Consider the following 18,693-nt stretch of genomic DNA (forward strand, 5'->3'; position numbering starts at 1 on the left):
CGTAAAAAATAATTAAAAAATACCAGACGCATTTTTTTTTCAAATAGATGAATTCTTAAAACTCTATGTGTACACCCATAACAAGCGAGCCGCCCAACTTTGCCACCAGCACGTGAGCTATCGTTTAAGATTATGTTTTCATAGATAAAATGCTCATATTAGAGAAGCGGTATATGCCGGCTACGCGAAGCTAGAGAAGAAAACATGGATTTTCAGGAAAAATTTAGCAAAAAATTTTGGACGTAATTTTTTTTAAAAGTATTTTTTACGTGATCTGTGTATGCAAAACTACAAGTTCCTTCGCGCTTAGTATACCAATAGTGGGACACCCTGTATACACACAAATACATATATGAAACAAAATAAACGTTAAGTGTAAAAATGTTTAACAGTAGGCCTTATCGCTTATAAGCGATATCTGCCAGGCAATCTTTTCATCAGGCTACCTTACCTTGCTTATGATGCATTATTGATTATGGTGATAAACAAATTCTGCAAAATAATATATTCATATAGTCTTGCAGCTTGCTTAAATTATTATTCCATGAAAAACTTTGTTTTCACCAATTTCCTTATCAAGTTTATTTCTAACAATTCCTTTAAGATATGTATTAGATAATAGTGTGAAGAGAGGTAGATAACAATATTCAGTCCTTTGATTGTTTTTCGAGTATTTAACGATTTATAACCATTCAATGGTTGGGAGTTGTAAAAAGCAGGATTTTATTATTGACTTTATATTTTTTTTAATAAGAATAAAAATTAAGATGTCTGATGATGTCTTCTTTGAATTTTGAGTAAGTAGTCGTTGTCAAAAAATATTTAAATCATCTGAATACTTTAGGTTATGTCAATTATGAATTATGTAGGAAACATCACTTTTCTCCTCCGGTTAAGGTTATTCCGGTAAGTGTTTTTTATAAATACTCACATTCTTAATCCGCGTGAACAGAATTTGTGAGGTGAGTAACGATTTTTTTGTTTTTATCCTTTTCTTACATACGTACAAATATGTAATAAAAATTGAAATTGTATACGTATAATATGATTATAATTATACATATTTTTTACGTACAATAATTTCAGACCAACACCTTTCGCTGGTTAAGTCGGCGCTGTTTACAATTTTTTGAAACAAATTTACAAAGTCATAATTTATTTCCAATTAATTATTAATGGAAAATAAAAATTACTTTTTTGCATAAAATATCTTGAAAAGTGGTGCACATATAAACACTAATTATAAAGAAATAGGTACACTTTCATGCGAATATTAGTTGTTCTAAGATTGCCACTTAGATATTGAATGTCAAATTATTATCTGCTTTCTGTATACTTATATGATAACGGTATTCTAGAATGTAACATGTATATATTACGCATTGATTTCATTTCATTTTTAAAGAATACCTATTAAAACTATCATTATCAAGTACTATCAATGACCAGCAATATTAACAACAGTATATTATAACACCATAATCCATATTGTAAAGTGTCATATTATTTGGCGAACATTCTAATTAACCCTGTGTAAATACTAAGCTACGCCTAAATAAATGTTACAAAATTGTCCATTATATCTATAAGCTGACACCTTTGCCGATCACTAGTATATGGAAGACTGAATGTGTATGTGATTCGTAATTCACCTTTCACTATAGTAAAGCTAGATAGTAATTAAGCATATAGACTAAGTTGTAATGCTTTTTTAATTTTATAGTGCAATATGCTGTAGAGTTAAAACGAACAGTCAATATAATATTTGTTTAGTAGGTAGAATATTTTAATTTTGACCATTACAATTCGGACATTTAATTATAAGGTTTCGAGGTGGCATTATTTGAGTTCACATGTTTTTTTACAAGTCTTACCATATTTTTATCTAAGTCATAATGGAAATAATATTAATATTATAGTTTAGATTGTTTTATTAAAATTTAACAGATGATACCAGTTGGGATTAAAAAAAAAGTGACAATTAATAAGTTTATTGTTTGAAAGTTAAATTAACTCAAAATAGTGTTCTAGGCAGATCTGCTAAATCACTTACAATGTGAATATAGAATGCACATATTTTCGTTGTAGAAGTAAATGGTCATAATACTTCGATCAAATGTATATTTTAGTGCTAGACGTTTTCTTTGCTTATTCAATAAAAATTCAAACATATGCATTGATTAGTTTATGTCTGAAAGATAGGAGATTTATTTAATGGGAAAAATAGTTCTTGAATGGTTTAGGCCATATTTCACCACGCTAGCCGAGTAGTTGGTGATAATCTTGGCGATTGATTTCTTTCACCAAGATGTGCCTGTATCCTCACATATGATTGATTTTATACTATGATTTCCTCTCATTCCCATAGAAATTTTCTTTGACGAGGTGGGCCAAGGATAGAATATAATGTATAAAAATACTTTAAAACATGACACAAACACATGCGTATGCGTGTGAGTGTCGACACACACGCATATATTCTTTTGTCTATGGAATTAAATTTATTTGAACAGTTACTATAAGAGCTAGCGCGCACGAGCAACTTTGTCTCCGCAACTATTTTGTCTCTCCCATCAATTTGTATGGGGAGTTGCGTCGATACGTGCGCGCACTTTCATACTAGCCCATAGTTGGGAGAGACAAAATAGTTGCGGAGACAAAATAGTTGCGGAGACAAAGTTGCTCGTGCGCGCACTGTCAGAGGTAGCGCTGGCTCGCGCTGGCTCTTAGAGCTGGCATAAACATTAAACATGCAGAAATTGTATATATTTGTTCATGTAATAATTAATTTATCTAGAGTTGCTATTATTACTGAACTTTATTTTACATAATATTGTGAACATCACTGAAACTTTATTTTTATCATATTATATATATTTTATAAGTAACAAATGGATATATCGGATATATGTTTGTAAATTTTGTATACAAACACAAGGCGTACTAACTAAAAGTGTAATTAAGATTTATTGGTTATTGGATTCAAAATAAATGCATTTGTTTAAATACGTTTTTTATTTTGCATATAAATGTTTAGGTCCTTTTATTTAAGCTCGTTATAAAAAAGGGCGTGATTGCCGACCACATGCTAGAAGTGAAACTTCTTTGGCAAAATTCAAAGATACCAAAATATACTATAACGTGACGGTATTGCTATGACGCGACCTCGAAATTTTACTTTCAACTTGCTAAAGAAGTTTCACTTCAAAATGTGTCCAGCAAAGAAAATCTATTTACATTACTTTACAACTTAAGTGCTATTCTGAAGTATCAGATATTTACCAATTAACTTTCTAGATTCAGTTTTATAAAGTGGTAAAATGGACACGTATGACACAGTTTTAACAATCATTGGCAGCTATCTTCTCCTTGACTTCCTTTATCATAAGCTCAACAAGATTGTCCAAGTCCACGGAGGGCCGCCAATTCCAGTCCCTCCTTGCTTCGCTATCGTCAAATACTTGGGGCCAAGAGTCGGCTGGAAATTCATACAATTTAATGTAGTTATTACTTGTTGGTCAATGGTCATGCTTACCATGAGGAAGTATGTCCGTATTTTTGTATTGGATTAACTCAAAAATTACGTAAGTATCCAAAATGAAAATTATGCCACAAGTACCTAGCTTCATTTTTACTGTGTAACACAATTTTTTGAATTGAAATATTTGAAATGAAATCAAATGAAATATTTATTTTGTAAGAAATGTGGAAGATTATATTAATATTTTTTTATAGTTAGTATCTCAGTTCAACACATGCGGGGCTATAGTAAGCGGCTTCGTATAAAGTGCCTGCGCGAGCATTCCTCTGTTACTACTGTTAAACTCTGACTGGATTCTAGAAGATAGGGGGATTAATCGGCTTCGAACATTTGAGGCGTTGTTCAAAGCACGATCTACACCATGTCTTTGTTGACACTGGGTAAGTGATAGTAGTAAGATGTTAAGATGTTATTTATTCATTAGCCTGTGTTTGGGTATAATTCCAGAACTTAATATTATTGTGCAAAAAAAGTATATATAGTTTGTTTGATTTTTTTTTAGTTTCCATTTCTAATTATTTTAATATCACAACAAGCAAAGAAAAACAGCAGTGGAGCATTATTCCTTACCTATATCTTGTCTACTATCAGGTTGGTACGTTATGTTGAATTCAGGGACGTATTTAATTATTTTCTCAGCTAATTCTTCGGGAGTGAAACTCATGGATGTGACATTGTACACACGTCTATTGAGTAATTCGTTTGGAGCTTCCAAGAAGTTCGAGAGGGCTTGTAGAGCATCTTTAACATGCATCATGGGAAGCCTCGTGTCTGGTTTCAGGTAACATTGGTAGTGGCCCTTACGTAAGATGTCGTGGAAAATCGCTATGGCGTAATCTGGAAAATTTAATGTGGAATATTGATGTGATTATGAAATAGCAATTTTTGTTGCCTGTAATTTAATCGGCAATAACTTTAAATTATTGACAAATGTCTTTACGATAATCTGGGTCTGCCGTAACTCAATACCTTACGAGAACTAAGTAATGTTATCGGAGTAAATGGTTAAGAAATATATACCTACTACAACAAAATAGTAAAATAAATCTGTGTTTACCTGTAGTACCACCACCAGGTGGGTCACTGGAAATAACACCAGGAAATCTGAGACAGCGGAAATCTAAACCAAACTTATGATAATAATATTCTCCTAATAGTTCCGCATGCACTTTCGATACTCCGTAAATTGTTCTAGGCCTCTGCACTGTAATGTTCGGCGTAGGGTTTCTCGGTGAGTCGGGTCCGAAAGCCCCAATTGTACTTGGTACAAAAATTCTTAGTTTATACTGTTTCGCCAGTTCAATTACATTATGCATGCCTTCTATATTAACCCTAACAGCTAGTGGGACGTTTTGTTCGCCAATGGCACTAAGCAGAGCTGAGAAATGTATCAGCCAGTCCACTCTGTGATTCACAACTATTTTTTGGAGTCCCTTAAAATCTAAAATATCAGCAAATATATAGGGGCCATCGTTAACAACTTCTGCGGATGGCTTGATTATATCCGATAGGATAACATTTTCTTGACCATACTTCCTTCTTAAATATTTTGCACACTCTACACCAAGTTGTCCGAGGCCACCTGTAAATAATAAAACTAGTAAATATATGTACGCTCAAATGAGTTCAAGGTAGTTTCTCAGTAGTTAGAATGAGAGGAGTGGTCGATTTAGGCGTCATATGACAAGGGGCGCTAGAAAAGCACACACAAATAGCCTATTTATAGACTACAGGCCCGTGTTGAAAAAATTATGGGTCATTTGACCCACCACCTGACCTATCTAGAATGATATAAGAGCATAAAATAATAAGATTCAGCACTATGACGTCACTTGTAAGCTGTCCACCTGAGTGCAGATGAGAATTCGAAGGTTCAGGTAGAGATTTTCTCTCCTTGTCTCCATGATTTTTGTACGGCGTTGCGGAATAATTGATTAAAAGTAGTATAGAAATAGTATGACACAGATGCCGTACAAAATCAAATGACCAAATTTACCCCGGCAACTGTCGAAAAATAAAAATAAATTCCGACTTTGTGGACCACCATTTTTGTACGGCATCTGTGTCATACTATTTCTATACTGCTTTTAAGCCATTATTCCGCAACGCCGTACAAAAATCATGGAGACAAGGGGAGAAAATCTCTACCTGAACTTTCGAATTCTCACCTGCACTCAGGTGGACAGCTTACGAGTGACGTCATAGTGCTGAATCTTATTATTTTATGCTCTTATATCATTCTAGATAGGTCAGGTGGTGGGTCAAATGACCCATAATTTTTTCAACATGGGCCTGTAGTCTATTATATTATAGCAATAAAATTCAACTTAAAAGGGTTCCCTTTACGTCTTTAATTTGCTTAATATAAATGAAAATAACATTACATAATATTATCACGTCATACAAGGATCGCTATATATATATAAACATCCGGTTGTATCCTAATATATGCGAATTTGTGAATACGCTGAATGTATATTAATGCACAAATTTTTCTACTAACTATATTTTGAAGAGCACGTTTCTTAGACCTCTATCTTATTTCTTACGCGTACTACTTATAACTGTAATTTTATGATTTCCGATCATAAGTTACTATATCTCAAGTAGGTTCCCTTTCTAAACACATTTCTGCTTCGTAATTTGATATCTTTACAACATAAACAGCTATTCAAGTTCTACGTAGATGGTATTTACGCGACAATATCCACATGGCATTCTATACGTAATAAATACGTCGTATTTTCAAGAGACAAATGTAAACATGATATGCATCTTTTATGAACTGTAAATACTATAATATCAGGGTTGGCAATTCAGGGTTAGAAATGGTACAGATAACAGAACAGACAAAAGTCTTTTAAAAATCAGTGCACCTAAATAATTATGCATAATTTCAGGGAAATTACATGTGTAAAACGTCTTCAATATTATAATGCATATATGTATTACATATTCATTTACCTAGACAACAGCCCAAACGCAAGTGACATAACTACTTAAATTAGGTAACGTGTGAATAAATTATATTCCTAAAGTCTGCAGTTCTATGACGCATCTGTATAGGTACTTCCTGCTTTTAAGTAAATGTTATTTATTACAATAAAGCCATCTGTATTTAATATTTACACAGACTCTACGTAGCGCCTGAGTCTTAAATAAAATAACTTTTAATTGAGAAAACTTCCAACCAGACAAACAATATAACGTTCTTCTTAGTGTTTCTACCTTTTTATATCCAAGTTATCATGCCAGCACCAAAAACTATATTTTTTTAAATATCTAATTATTAAACAAATGTTACGACGTATGCTTATCACTGTGACTCTGCATATTTATCCCTCTGAACTATTCTTTAATCGCAAATTTTAAGTTAAATCCATGAAAAACGTTACAATAATAACATCTTAGAGGATATATCCATTTTATCTTTATTCCTTTATGGTTGTATCACAAGCTGTTGAACATTCATAAACACGTGTCAAAAATAACATGTTTTCCAACACTAAATATGTACATTTAAATAAATGACGAGATTTCCATAAAGATTATGCGGCAAAATTATGCATATTAATTTTATGAACCAAATACTACAAAAAGGACCACCTACATAGGGACAGGAGTCTACATAGCTCAAACAGGCATTATTTTTGCTCTGTGATATTAGATATGAAAACGGTATTCATATTTATAAGTTTAAAAAAATTGTTTTCAAATAGGTACCTAGTCTTGCAGACGAAGTTAATAAGGTTCGTTATAATAAGGATAAAAAAAACTACTTGTCAGATCAAATTTAAGCGAGACCACAGCAGAAACTCCAGATTTATATTTTATATAAAATCAAAATTATCACGTGTTCTAAATCGTTAATATTGTTTTTACCTAAAAAAATAAATAGACCACACATAAAAGAGAGAAGATGAGAACCGTTTTGTGTGAATTGATTTTCAAAAATAATTTGTTAATAAGAAATAATTTAATATTCAACTAAGTATTAGGTACCTATATTTCAAATATTAGGTATATATCGACGTAAATATTGCGATTAAATAATTAACATCGTGTTCGTGTAAAAACTAGCACACAAACGGAATGTAATAAATTTTTTGTGTTATATAATATTATGAAGCCACTTTTTTACTGTCTATAATCAAGTATAGAATGTAGGTTCGGAACCGGATAAATTTTCAAGGCCATGGCTATTTTTACATTTTTTAGGCATAAGTTATAGTAAAGTTACACGTGCGAACTTAGTTCCTACATAGTAAGAATTAATACTTTTCTTTGACACCTTTTAGAAAATAGGATCACTTCTTTTACCTCTCTTTTTATAGCTCTATGTTTATAACAATCTGTTGCTGATTAAAATTTACGGATGAATTTACTTTTTCAACTAACTATTAGAATATCCGGTAGAAATTTTTTCATAAAATAATTCGACCTATTTCAATTTCAGTGAAAGGTGATAAATGATAATATTATGTAGTTACTAAAAAAAGAAAAATTAAGTAGTTAAGTACAAAAACAATATTTTCGAAAGAAAAAAAATAAAAAATATGATGTTTAAATATTATATTTTAAGTAGATAGTTAACTGAGTTTGTTTTTTTTTCATATTATTTATGGTGGCGTGGCGCATGGTTATTATTTTGGAAACATTTTATTTATATGTATAACAAGTAGGATATATTGATGTAGACTTGCTAAGAATTTTAATGTCCTTTATAAGCACTAGTTTATTAAAATATTTCTTGTCCTATCAATCTATGACTTACCGGTAATCAAAATTTTTGGCGGTTTCTTAATAATCGCTTTCACAGAATATGCACGTAAATTCGTTGCTAAAGTCCTTTGACATAAATTTCGTAGAAAAGTCATGGCTTATTTAAAAAATATAATTAATAATTAGGAGCAATTTTTAGATGCGCTTTCCACAAACGATCATAGCATACTAAAGCAATAATGGTTTATATGATTTAGAGCCTCAAATGGAACTGGTTATACCAGGTCGCGTCATTTTCACAAGCCTCCACGTTAGAATATGTAAAATTTACAGGAAAATGAACTTTATTTCAATCCTTATCAGAGCACAGCCGTTCGTGGTTAATCAATTTCATTTTCGCCGAGGTGGGTGTGTCTAATTCTACGTATAAGAATTTGAGAGGTTGACATTAAGGTGTTTCGAGTCGAGTGCTGTTTGAAGTTAACAACAAGGTTATCTATGAAAAAAACCTGTTCGCATATGCTAATTAAATTCTATTGACATTCAAAATATCACAATTGAATACATTTTACAGTACACCAAATAGTCTGGATGTTAACAGAGTCAGAAAAAAAATATTAATATAAAATTTTGTAAGGATAAGCGTTAGGAGAGCATTGTATGTATGAGTCCAGAAGGTACGATGCACTTTACACTTTCTAATCGAGTGGCTTTTACTTTCACAGACCTATTTAAATACATAAGTACAGAAACACAGTTAAAAGTTCATTGTTAATTCATAATATTTCTGAATTTGGGTAGTTATAGTTATAATGAAAGTAAACTTTTCTCCGTTTCGCTATATCTTTTTCAAAATCTCAATAAGAAGCATAATCAATAATAATTGGAATGAGGAAAATCTTTAGTTTTTCAAAACATATTATATGTAATAATTTGATCGGTAAAGTTTCCGCGATCTACCTTACAAACACGAATCTCAATAGCTAACAACGCTCTACCAACCGGTTTTTTGACTAATAATAAATTGCCCATTAAAACTTTGCGAAACGTAGTCGCGAAAAACGGGCACGAATTAATTATTTTTAATTTCTAATAGTGGAAAAACAATAGGTACTTACCTAGGGTAAAATGCAGTTAGGTATAGATTGTCTAATCTAAAAATGAACGCCCCTCCACTAAACTTAATTGTTTCAATGTGTGAGGACAAATAATTATTGAACCACTTTATATGTGTGCGCGCGTCGATTCTACTGCAAACTTTGACACTCGCGCACTGATTTGTCAACTAATCGGGCGATCAGTTCAGGTGCCTAGCATTGTATGGCGGGGAGAGCGCGCTATGTACGGAATGACACGTCCGTTCTGTCGTGCATCGCGTCATTTATGCACTAGTTGGCCAACTGGTCCTGTCGTTCGGGCATGGACGGGACTGGAGGACTGAACGACCAATGAGGCAGACCAATTTGTGTGTATTGCGTCTATACACGTACTTTGAATGTGAGCGTAAACACAGTGGAGGGGCGTTCATTTTTAGATTAGACAATCTCTACTTACCTATTACTGCAATTTTACCCTAAAAATTAGTGAAGAAAGAAATAATTGCCCATTTACGTTTCACTTTATTCTATAAGGACTATCATGAACTAATTATTATAGTAATTTAAAAATTAATACTACATATTATTATACAAGTAGAAAATTATCTCTATAGGAATGCCATCGCAAGGCCATCGCCTACATTCAGGTGGATAGGAACCTGCTTACTCACTCTGGGATATACCTCGTATTTGTTGTTTATCAGTTGTTCTCTATAAAAAGTTTTCCCCATTATTCAATTTTAAATGTATTAAAATATTGCTTTGTTGGAAAATCAGCAATAGCCTTTTAAAAAAAGTTCTTTGCCAAGCGCGGTATAAATATGCGCGCCTTTTTTTTTGTATAATTTACAATAATTATCAAGCATATATTTTAAATAATAAGCTAACCATACACATAAAATATTTCTCTATGGAATAGTTAACATCATAATCATATCGTAATTTTATGAACAGAGTAATTATGTGAAATAACACATGTCAATTTCATTGTGCGACCCTTCCTTATTACAACATCAAAGGATTTAATCTAGATAAACGAGTGTGCAATCTTTATTTTGTAACTTGAGACAAAGATTAGTGACTGAATAGACACGATATTAAATGTGTTCTGTTTCATATATCTCCGTATGTTGAAATATAGGTGATGTGGATTTATTTCATTCGTGGAAAACACAGGAAATGTTCAGGGCACTGGAAAAAAAGTGCGATGATCCGCCACCTTGCACTTAGGCAGCAATAGCACTTAGAGAACTGATGATTAAAGCCTTTGTAGCCTGTGCTCCTGACTTTATAGGTACCTACTGAATATTTTTGTTTTATAAAATCATAAAAATGATAAAAAACAGATATCTATGTATTACAGTTTTAGTTTTATACCAATTTACACATCTCCATCCATACTTAGTTGGGGCTACGTTTGGCGCTGGTGGCACGCGCCACAATGGTGAAAGATAAGTTACTTGGTGCGCATCGAGCCATGAACCGAAAGTCTGGTGTTTGCATGCGAAATACACCCAACATCCCAGTCGGTATTTGTCTATCATAGCTTTAACAAGGGTGGCATTTTTAGTGCTCTATTACAATCCTTCGATACAATTTGACAGCTCTGCGTAATTATCTCTGATCGGTGATATTTAAGTCTTAATAAATTTACAGAAAATTGGAAGTGAATGAAATAAAAGTAAAAGTGATTTACGTGAGTAAGTTTATGGTAATTGATACACGTACAAATTGTTTGTAATGTTATTTCTTGGTCTTGTGGTTACTGCAATCACGTAATAATGTGTTATATGAAAATAGAGTTCTGCCCGGCGATAGAGTTTCAGTAGTTTTATATTGCTTTAGCTAATATTGTTATTATTTGTGCCTATTATTATTTATATTACATCAGTATAATGTAGGATTTCGAGTATGTTAATGCATGACGCAGGCAGTCATGAAAGGAGGAAATGTGTTTTTAATTACAAGTACATATTTCCCAAATTTATAATTACAAATAAATATGTTACACAAAACTCATGCTTGATATGATATTATAGTCTAAATTGTAAGAAATCGTTTTTGCCTCTCATCTTTTTAGGGTTCCGTAGCCAAAATGGCAAAAACGGAACCCTTATAGTTTCGTCATGTCCGTCTGTCCGTCTGTCCGTCTGTCCGTCTGTCACAGCCGATTTACTCGGAAACTATAAGTACTACAGTGATGAAATTTGATGGGAATATGTGTTGTATGAACCGCTACAAAAATATGACACTAAATAGTAAAAAAAAGAATTGGGGGTGGGGCCCCCCATACATGTAACTGAGGGATGAAATTTTTTTTTTCGATGTACATACCCGTGTGGGGTATCAATGGAAAGGTCTTTTAAAATGATATAAAGTTTTCTAAAAAACATTTTTCTTAAAGTGAACGGTTTTTGAGATATCAGCTCTCAAAGTCGTAAAAAGTATGTCCCCCCCCCTCTATTTTTATAACTACGGGGTATAAAATTCTAAAAAAAATAGAGGTGATGCATGCTAATTAACTCTTTCAACGATTTTTGGTTTGATCAAAGTATCTCTTATAGTTTTTGAGATAGGTTGATTTAACTGTAATTTATTATATTTGCTGCTACGGAACCCTTTGTGCGCGAGCCCGACTCGCACTTGGCCGGTTTTATTTTATCTAAGTATGTAGTAACTATTTGCTAATCTGTGCTTGTGGCTTCAGGCTTGTGCCTTAGTACATATGGACGGTATGATCTGTTATAATATAATAATATGGATATAGGATAGTAGGTTGTTTTTAAATTTAGTGAAATAATTAGCGTTACCTACCAGCATAATAAGTGGAGGTTTGAGCTATAATAATAAATATGAATCGTAGTTTCTGTATCAGCATTTTAAAACTTGACTTTGAAACGGTAGTAGGCATAGGGAAGTAGGTACATCTGTAGAAGAGATAAACTGGAACTCACGTGTAGGCGTGTAGCCAAATGGTTTAATGCATGATGCATAATTTTATTTGGGTTATAGTTAATGCTTATTATATCAACCTTTTAATATACTATAAGATTTCACCAGAACAAACACAAAGTGCGTATAATTACAACGCATTATGTATCTATGGCGCTTTCTAAAGCCAAGTTTATAGTATGTACTATTATTAGTCTCCATACATAGAGAAGACTATAATCAAATGTTTATCGTATTCACGGATGCAGTCGCCACTGATGACAGTTAGTTTGAGATAACTGCGTAACTGTACCACAATGATCTTTCGTCTCAATGACTGCATATGGGTTACGTTATATAGGTAGATTATTATGTGACACATTACGGTACGTGGATAGTAAGAACAAATAAGAGAAGGTCTAGACCAATCAAATTGTTTGTGATGCGTATTGCGGTTTCTAGTTCTCTTTTTAATTTTACACAAAAACGAGAAGGTGTTACCTAATAGTTCCTTTTTATTACTAATCACAAAATATAAATATAAAATACACTACACTTAGATTTATGACTGTAGTTATTGCAATTAATTTAATTCAACGAGAGAAAATAATAATTACCCTCATTTTTCAATATTTTTTTCATTCCTTGTGAAAAACTACAGTTCATGAATCCATGAACTCCAGCAGACCTGAATCTTTATCGTGCCAAGCTAGACTAATCGATCAATTTTTTTTGTAGCTGGAGTATCTTTGTTGTCTTCGTATTGGAAGTATGTATTTATTTTGTAACATTTAATGATAACGTACCGACCCAACACCTAAACTACTAAATAAGAACAATAGTGAAAGTGTAACCCAACAATCACGTTGATCCACCGGGCTATTGTTTCCCGATTTTATTGTTTTAATCGGCACCGGCCTTGACGCAACCGGATAACATTTAAACATAATTTATCCGTTATTTTATTTTGGCTAGGAAGGTACACTTACTTTATTTTTGGTATTCGCAGAACGCAGCAAAGATATTCGTTGTCTTGCGAAATAATTATCTTTGACTGTATGAATTTATCCAGATGGATCTTATAAATTGGAAGAGGTTGCCGATAGTAAATGAGAGTAGGTATTAAAACGTAATTCTATTTCAGGTAAACTTTCCAGAAATCAAGACTATGATACAATGACAAGCCTAAAAGTTAAGGAATGGATTCTAAAAGAATATTATTGTGGTTTACTCTCTTGATATCACAATCTTCAATTAGTCTGGGGACATTATGTCCTGCGCCAGAGAGCATCCTACCATGCATTTGTACAAGTAGAAACGAAGATCTTCAAATATGGTAAGAGATGTGATATTTATAATAAATTAATTTATATTGCACTCCTTATAAATTTTATCTGATTTCAGGTGCACGCACAGCGACTTAATACAAGTGATGAAGGGTATTCAGAAAGTGGGCCAAATAATAAAAAAACCAATAGACGAGTTGATAGTTGAAAATAACTATCTTCCTTCACTACCTGGAAAAGTGTTTCAAAATGTAAATATTGCTAGATTAATGTTGAGACATAATGGAATAGAGAGAGTTTCGGCAGCGTGGCTTGAAACACAGGAAAATAATATAGTTGAGATATTTATCGTAGAAAATGATTTAAAAAGCCTACCAGCGGAAAGTTTAACAAAACTTAAAAATTTACAAGCTATCACTATTCAATCGCAAAGTCTTAAAAGAATACCCACCTTGGTAAATTTGGACAGATTGCGATATATAAATATTCAGTCAGAAAGTTTAAGCAGTATTAAAGAACATACATTTGAAAAATTACCCAGTTTGGATAGACTTTTCATTGAAGGGAGCTCTAATTTGAACAGTCTTAAAGAAAATGCCTTTTATGATTTACCAAAACTCACGAAGCTTGAAATCAAAAATTGTGGTATTACAAATATACACATGCGAGCTCTTTCGCTACTACCGGTATTGAATGAATTATCTTTTAGTAACAATTTTATTTCTGACGCTTCAATGGTTGGTAGAGCAACAAGAGACTTGCCAATGCTTTCTGTGTTAAACTTAAGCTACAACTATATTACTAAATTAAGTGAAGGTGCCTTCGTTGATCAACCCATGTTGGAAATCTTATTATTATCCCACAATAATATAAATATCATACACCATGGATCCTTTCACCGTGTTCCTAAATTGAGAATAGTGGATTTAAACTACAATGAAATAATCAGAATTCATCCTGAATCTTTTCTACAACCATCTGGAAGTGGAGTAGAAGAATTAACTCTTATTGGAAACAAAATAAGGCATATATCAGAATTTCGATCATTACTCGACGCTTTGCCTCGACTAAAGTTTTTGGATTTGAGTGAAAATTTCCTTCAGGATATTCCGAGGGGTGCACTTCGCGGACATCCGAGTTTAGAACGCCTGCATTTGAATAAAAATAATATCAATTTTATAGAAACCGATGCCATCGTAGCTATGCCTTCATTAAGAGAATTGCATTTGAGTAATAATTCACTGAGTGATATTAGCGAAGGACCATTCTGGAATCTTCCTACCTTAAAAGGATTAGATCTGTCCAAGAATTATTTTCAACGCCTTCAGCCGAAACTATTTTATAATTTACCAGCTTTACGAAGAATAAATCTAAGCGATAACCAAATAGCCATAATTGACCCAATAACGTTCATGGAGTCTCCTCTGTTAGAACATATTAATATCTCTGGTAATGCGCTTATATCTGTACATCCAGCTACTTTTAGAAATCTGGTTAATTTATATGAGATTGACGCAAGTTCCAACAGATTAGTTGAATTCCTACCGGGTCTTCCTCGTGGCTTGGAGCAACTGTATTTGCAGAAAAACCAAATAACAAACTTACCCGCACCTCCCTCTCCGGATTTAGATCTTCCATCTCTGAGAACATTGGATATTTCTAATAACGGTATTCAAAAGATACCGTATGGTGGAATGAAGACTTTGCACAATTTACGAAGGCTGTTTATGAAACGAAATGGTTTGAAACAGGTTGAAGCTATGACATTTAGCGATTTACAACACCTAGAACTTTTAGATATAAGTGAAAATCAAATAATGTCTGTACATCCGCGAAGTTTCGATAAACTGACTGAATTAAAACAAGTAAACTTGCATGGAAACAATATGGAAAATTTTGATTTTATCGCAATAAAAGACAATGCTGCACTATCAGCTATAGATTTTAGTAAAAATCGTTTAAAAAGTATATCTCCTAGTATAATAAAACAGGCTGTGGACGTGGAAATTTTGAACATTTCTTCAAACAACTTATATGAATTGCCCAGCAGCCTTAATATGCTGTCCAATTTAAAGGTAATAGATATTAGCAATAACCACTTGAAACACTTTGACGGAAATTCCATTAATAATATACAAACTCTTAAAGAAATAAAAATGCCAAGCAACAAGATAATTGAGTTACGCACTGGTACATTTAAAAATCTACAGGACTTACAAATTATTGATTTAGATAATAATCAGATTGAGGTGATACATCCTCTTGCAATTACAAATCTGCCGAACCTAATATCAATTTACTTGAGCAGGAATCATATAATCGATTTACCAGACAGAGTATTTTCTAATCTTAATAGATTAAAAATAATAGAACTGCAAGGGAATCGACTCCAATTTATTTCTATGAGGGCGTTTGAAAATTTGCCTTATGTGCAGTATTTAAATCTAAGTAATAATCAACTGACCAACCTGGAAAATTCCGGCATCAAGCAACTAACAACACTAGAAGTTTTAGATCTTAGTTTTAATAAATTAACAATGGTCACAAAGGAATCATTTCAATACATGGAATGGCTTGTTGAACTGAATCTAGATAACAACCATATTTGCTCCATAAATGGTCATCCTTTTGATTTTATGCCGAGATTGAAAGTATTATCGTTACGACATAATAAATTAACGACTGTATTTGAAAATAATTTTATGAAGCTAAGACATAATATTGCAATTTTTGATATTGATGGTAAGTGTTAAAATGTAACGATTTTTTAATTATAAGATTATATTTACAAAATTTTCAATGTTTTTAACTTTTCTAGGCAATCCGATCATCTGTAATTGTGGGATTATATGGTTCAAAGCTTGGCTCTCTGAGTCATCTTCAATAGGTCCGAGATGTGCGGATGGTACATACGTGAAACAGATGCCTTTCGACAGAAATGACTGCAAAAATATTCCAATAGTTAACGACGAAAAGAGATGTTTGACTCATGAAAATGAAGCATTACTTCCAAATTTGGCAACATCACAGGTGTTTTCCTCTCTCGATAAAATAAAGGATTATGCTACACATATAGAAAAAAAGTATCATGCAAATAAAATAAACAATAAACCTTCCCCAGAAGAATCAGATTATTTTTATGATGACTATGTGGACTATCCTTACAATGAAACATTAATTGATTACAATAATATCAATCAAACTAACAACATAAAGAAATTCGGGAATACGCCAACTTTATATGCTGCTATGAATAACGTAACTGATAAAAAGGCGAGTACCATAAAGCCCCCTGAAACAACATCTAATAGTGGATTTACCTTCTTTGGCTTGCCTATACCTTCTATAGACATGGGCAAATTATTGAATACAGGCAGAAAAATAGATTGGTCTGATAAAAAAGGTCCAGAGCACTACAAAAAGTATCCTGTAACAGAACAACCGAAATTTGAAACAGGGGGTTTCACACCTATGCTGCCTCCTACATCTGGTGGATTTCTACCCATCCCACATCCTACAAATGTAAATGCTACGAAAATGGTAGTAAGTGATGGAGGTAAAATAAGCTATGCAAATGTAGGAACAGTAAATAAAAGTTTTATGGCATATGATAAAGAACCACCTGTGAATACTGTTAAAAATAGCACAACACACAAGAAAACAAAAAGTGAAGTTCATGAAGTACAAGCCTATTTAGACAAAGATAATAGCACTCATATAGCATATAACAGAACAAAGAATGTGGAGGAGCAAAACAGTGACCCAACAAATTTAAGCAAATACAATATGATGGAATCCAACTTCACAATAACTCATGTAACAGAAAAGGAAGGAATTATAACTACAGATACAAGTAATGATATGTTACTACCAACATGGCTTGATACAACTAGTAATCCTATACCAACTCCTGGTTCAATAACAAAGCCACAAATGAAGAAGCATATTGAAAGTCAGCCTACAGCTTTATCTGCAGTTCTCTTACCAAAGAATGATGATTTAAAATGGAATAACAGTAGAGCGGCAACAATAACTAAAGTCAATATGCCCCATGCAGAACATTATGATTTACGCAGTACCTACTCTCCAGTTATAAACAGAGAAGCAAAGACTAGGTTTTCAGAATTTGATAATACTAAAATTAAATCACTACATGAGGCTGACAAGGAATGGTATTTCAAAAACTATAATAAGTCTAATTTAGAACCCTACATAGCACCAGGTATACATAAATCAAGAACATCAAAAAATGTTATATCAAAACCATATATTATTTTAAGCATTATACTTTGTACATTAACATTGCTGCCTTAATATAGATTAAACTATGTTTTATTGTCTTTTATTTATTAAAATTAGCTACTATTTTGAGCAAAATAAGTTTTTAACTTATCTAATGCCTTGAATCTATGAGAGATTTTATTCTTCTCCTCCTTTGGTAATTCAGCATAAGTCTTATCATAGCCATCTGGTTGAAATATACAATCCCAGCCAAAGTCTCTTGTTCCCCTAGGAGATACAATTGTGCCTGTAGTTATTCCTTGAAATAAAATAACTTCATCTTCAGGATTACCAGGAGAGTAAGCAAATGTACAAACTGCTTCTGCAGATTTATCCTCCCATCCAGCTAGTAGTTGATGTAGGCCTTCGGGTTTCAATTTATCCAAAAACCACTTAATATATGGACCCGGTAAACCTTGTAAAGCGTTAAAACATAAGCATGTATCTTCAATTATCACCGGCTTGTTAAGACGTCTCGCTGCCTCTCGGCACTTCTGAATTGAAACCTCATTGATCTCACCTTGTAATTCTGGTAGATCTAATTTATGATTTGTTACTTCAAGAGGGAAATTGTTTCCTAAAATAACCTTAACCTCTTCTAATTTCTTTATGTTTCCCGTAACAAATGTCAAGGCTCTATGTGACATTTTCATGTAGATTATTGGGAATTCCAGAAATGGTAGTTATTTAGTTGAATTTAACTTTATTTTATATGTAAATCTTGCAGATTGATCATATAGGTAATGATATTAAATATAACCTATAAAATCAGCTGTGACAGTGACACTTAGAACGACATTGACGTACTACGATAAAAGATACACTGGTGACGGTG

General features: G+C 32.7%; 4 protein-coding genes across 6 annotated transcripts in view; 2 read left to right on the forward strand and 2 right to left on the reverse strand.

Moving 5' to 3' along the window:
* Positions 1–9,701, forward strand: part of LOC149490702 (uncharacterized) — a 50,267-nt gene extending 40,566 nt beyond the window's left edge. Inside the window, exon 4 of the transcript XR_016317205.1 lies at positions 9,402–9,701. The gene's annotated coding sequence lies outside the window, so the exon portion shown is untranslated. The remainder of the gene's footprint in view (positions 1–9,401) is intronic.
* Tdh (L-threonine dehydrogenase) lies at positions 2,997–8,504 on the reverse strand. Its single transcript, XM_089707873.1, has 4 exons — positions 8,316–8,504; positions 4,599–5,123; positions 4,112–4,378; positions 2,997–3,478 (listed from the first exon to the last, which is right to left on the reverse strand). The coding sequence occupies exons 1-4, from the start codon at positions 8,416–8,418 to the stop codon at positions 3,342–3,344; spliced, it is 1,032 nt and encodes a 343-aa protein (XP_089563999.1). The 5' UTR covers positions 8,419–8,504; the 3' UTR covers positions 2,997–3,341.
* Positions 9,702–10,818: 1,117 nt separating the features above from the next.
* Positions 10,819–17,907, forward strand: atk (artichoke). 3 transcript variants are annotated; one of them, XM_089707689.1, is made up of 4 exons: positions 10,819–11,071; positions 13,436–13,627; positions 13,696–16,319; positions 16,396–17,907. In XM_089707689.1, exons 2-4 carry the CDS (start codon positions 13,491–13,493, stop codon positions 17,889–17,891), a joined length of 4,257 nt encoding a protein of 1,418 aa, XP_089563815.1. In that variant the 5' UTR covers positions 10,819–11,071; positions 13,436–13,490; the 3' UTR covers positions 17,892–17,907. The 3 variants fall into 3 exon arrangements, with proteins under 3 accessions (XP_089563815.1, XP_089563805.1, XP_089563797.1); XM_089707679.1 differs by having other exon boundaries at positions 10,820–11,060; XM_089707671.1 differs by having other exon boundaries at positions 10,820–11,056.
* On the reverse strand, positions 17,828–18,663 carry LOC149490709 (inosine triphosphate pyrophosphatase). Its single transcript, XM_089707700.1, has one exon. The coding sequence runs from the start codon at positions 18,509–18,511 to the stop codon at positions 17,933–17,935; it is 579 nt and encodes a 192-aa protein (XP_089563826.1). The 5' UTR covers positions 18,512–18,663; the 3' UTR covers positions 17,828–17,932.
* Positions 18,664–18,693: the final 30 nt, after the last annotated feature.

This window comes from Colias philodice, chromosome 2 (genome assembly GCF_061535455.1).
Source record: "Colias philodice isolate Cphi_HAF_F1 chromosome 2, ilColPhil1 Martin Lab GWU primary, whole genome shotgun sequence".
In the NCBI taxonomy this organism is placed as follows: Eukaryota; Metazoa; Arthropoda; class Insecta; order Lepidoptera; family Pieridae; genus Colias; species Colias philodice.

What these genes read in the sequence shown, in the direction of transcription:
- LOC149490709 (XM_089707700.1), bottom strand. Translation starts at nt 18,511, where the DNA reads ATGAAAATGTCACATAGAGCCTTGACATTTGTTACGGGAAACATAAAG.
- atk (XM_089707689.1), top strand. Translation starts at nt 13,491, where the DNA reads ATGGATTCTAAAAGAATATTATTGTGGTTTACTCTCTTGATATCACAA. An exon ending in AACGAAGATCTTCAAATATG is followed by an intron (nt 13,628 to 13,695) that starts GTAAGAGATGTG and finishes ATCTGATTTCAG; the next exon opens with GTGCACGCACAGCGACTTAA. An exon ending in TGCAATTTTTGATATTGATG is followed by an intron (nt 16,320 to 16,395) that starts GTAAGTGTTAAA and finishes TAACTTTTCTAG; the next exon opens with GCAATCCGATCATCTGTAAT.
- Tdh (XM_089707873.1), bottom strand. Translation starts at nt 8,418, where the DNA reads ATGACTTTTCTACGAAATTTATGTCAAAGGACTTTAGCAACGAATTTA. An exon ending in GCCAAAAATTTTGATTACCG is followed by an intron (nt 5,124 to 8,315) that starts GTAAGTCATAGA and finishes TATTATTTACAG; the next exon opens with GTGGCCTCGGACAACTTGGT. An exon ending in ACCTGGTGGTGGTACTACAG is followed by an intron (nt 4,379 to 4,598) that starts GTAAACACAGAT and finishes TAAATTTTCCAG; the next exon opens with ATTACGCCATAGCGATTTTC.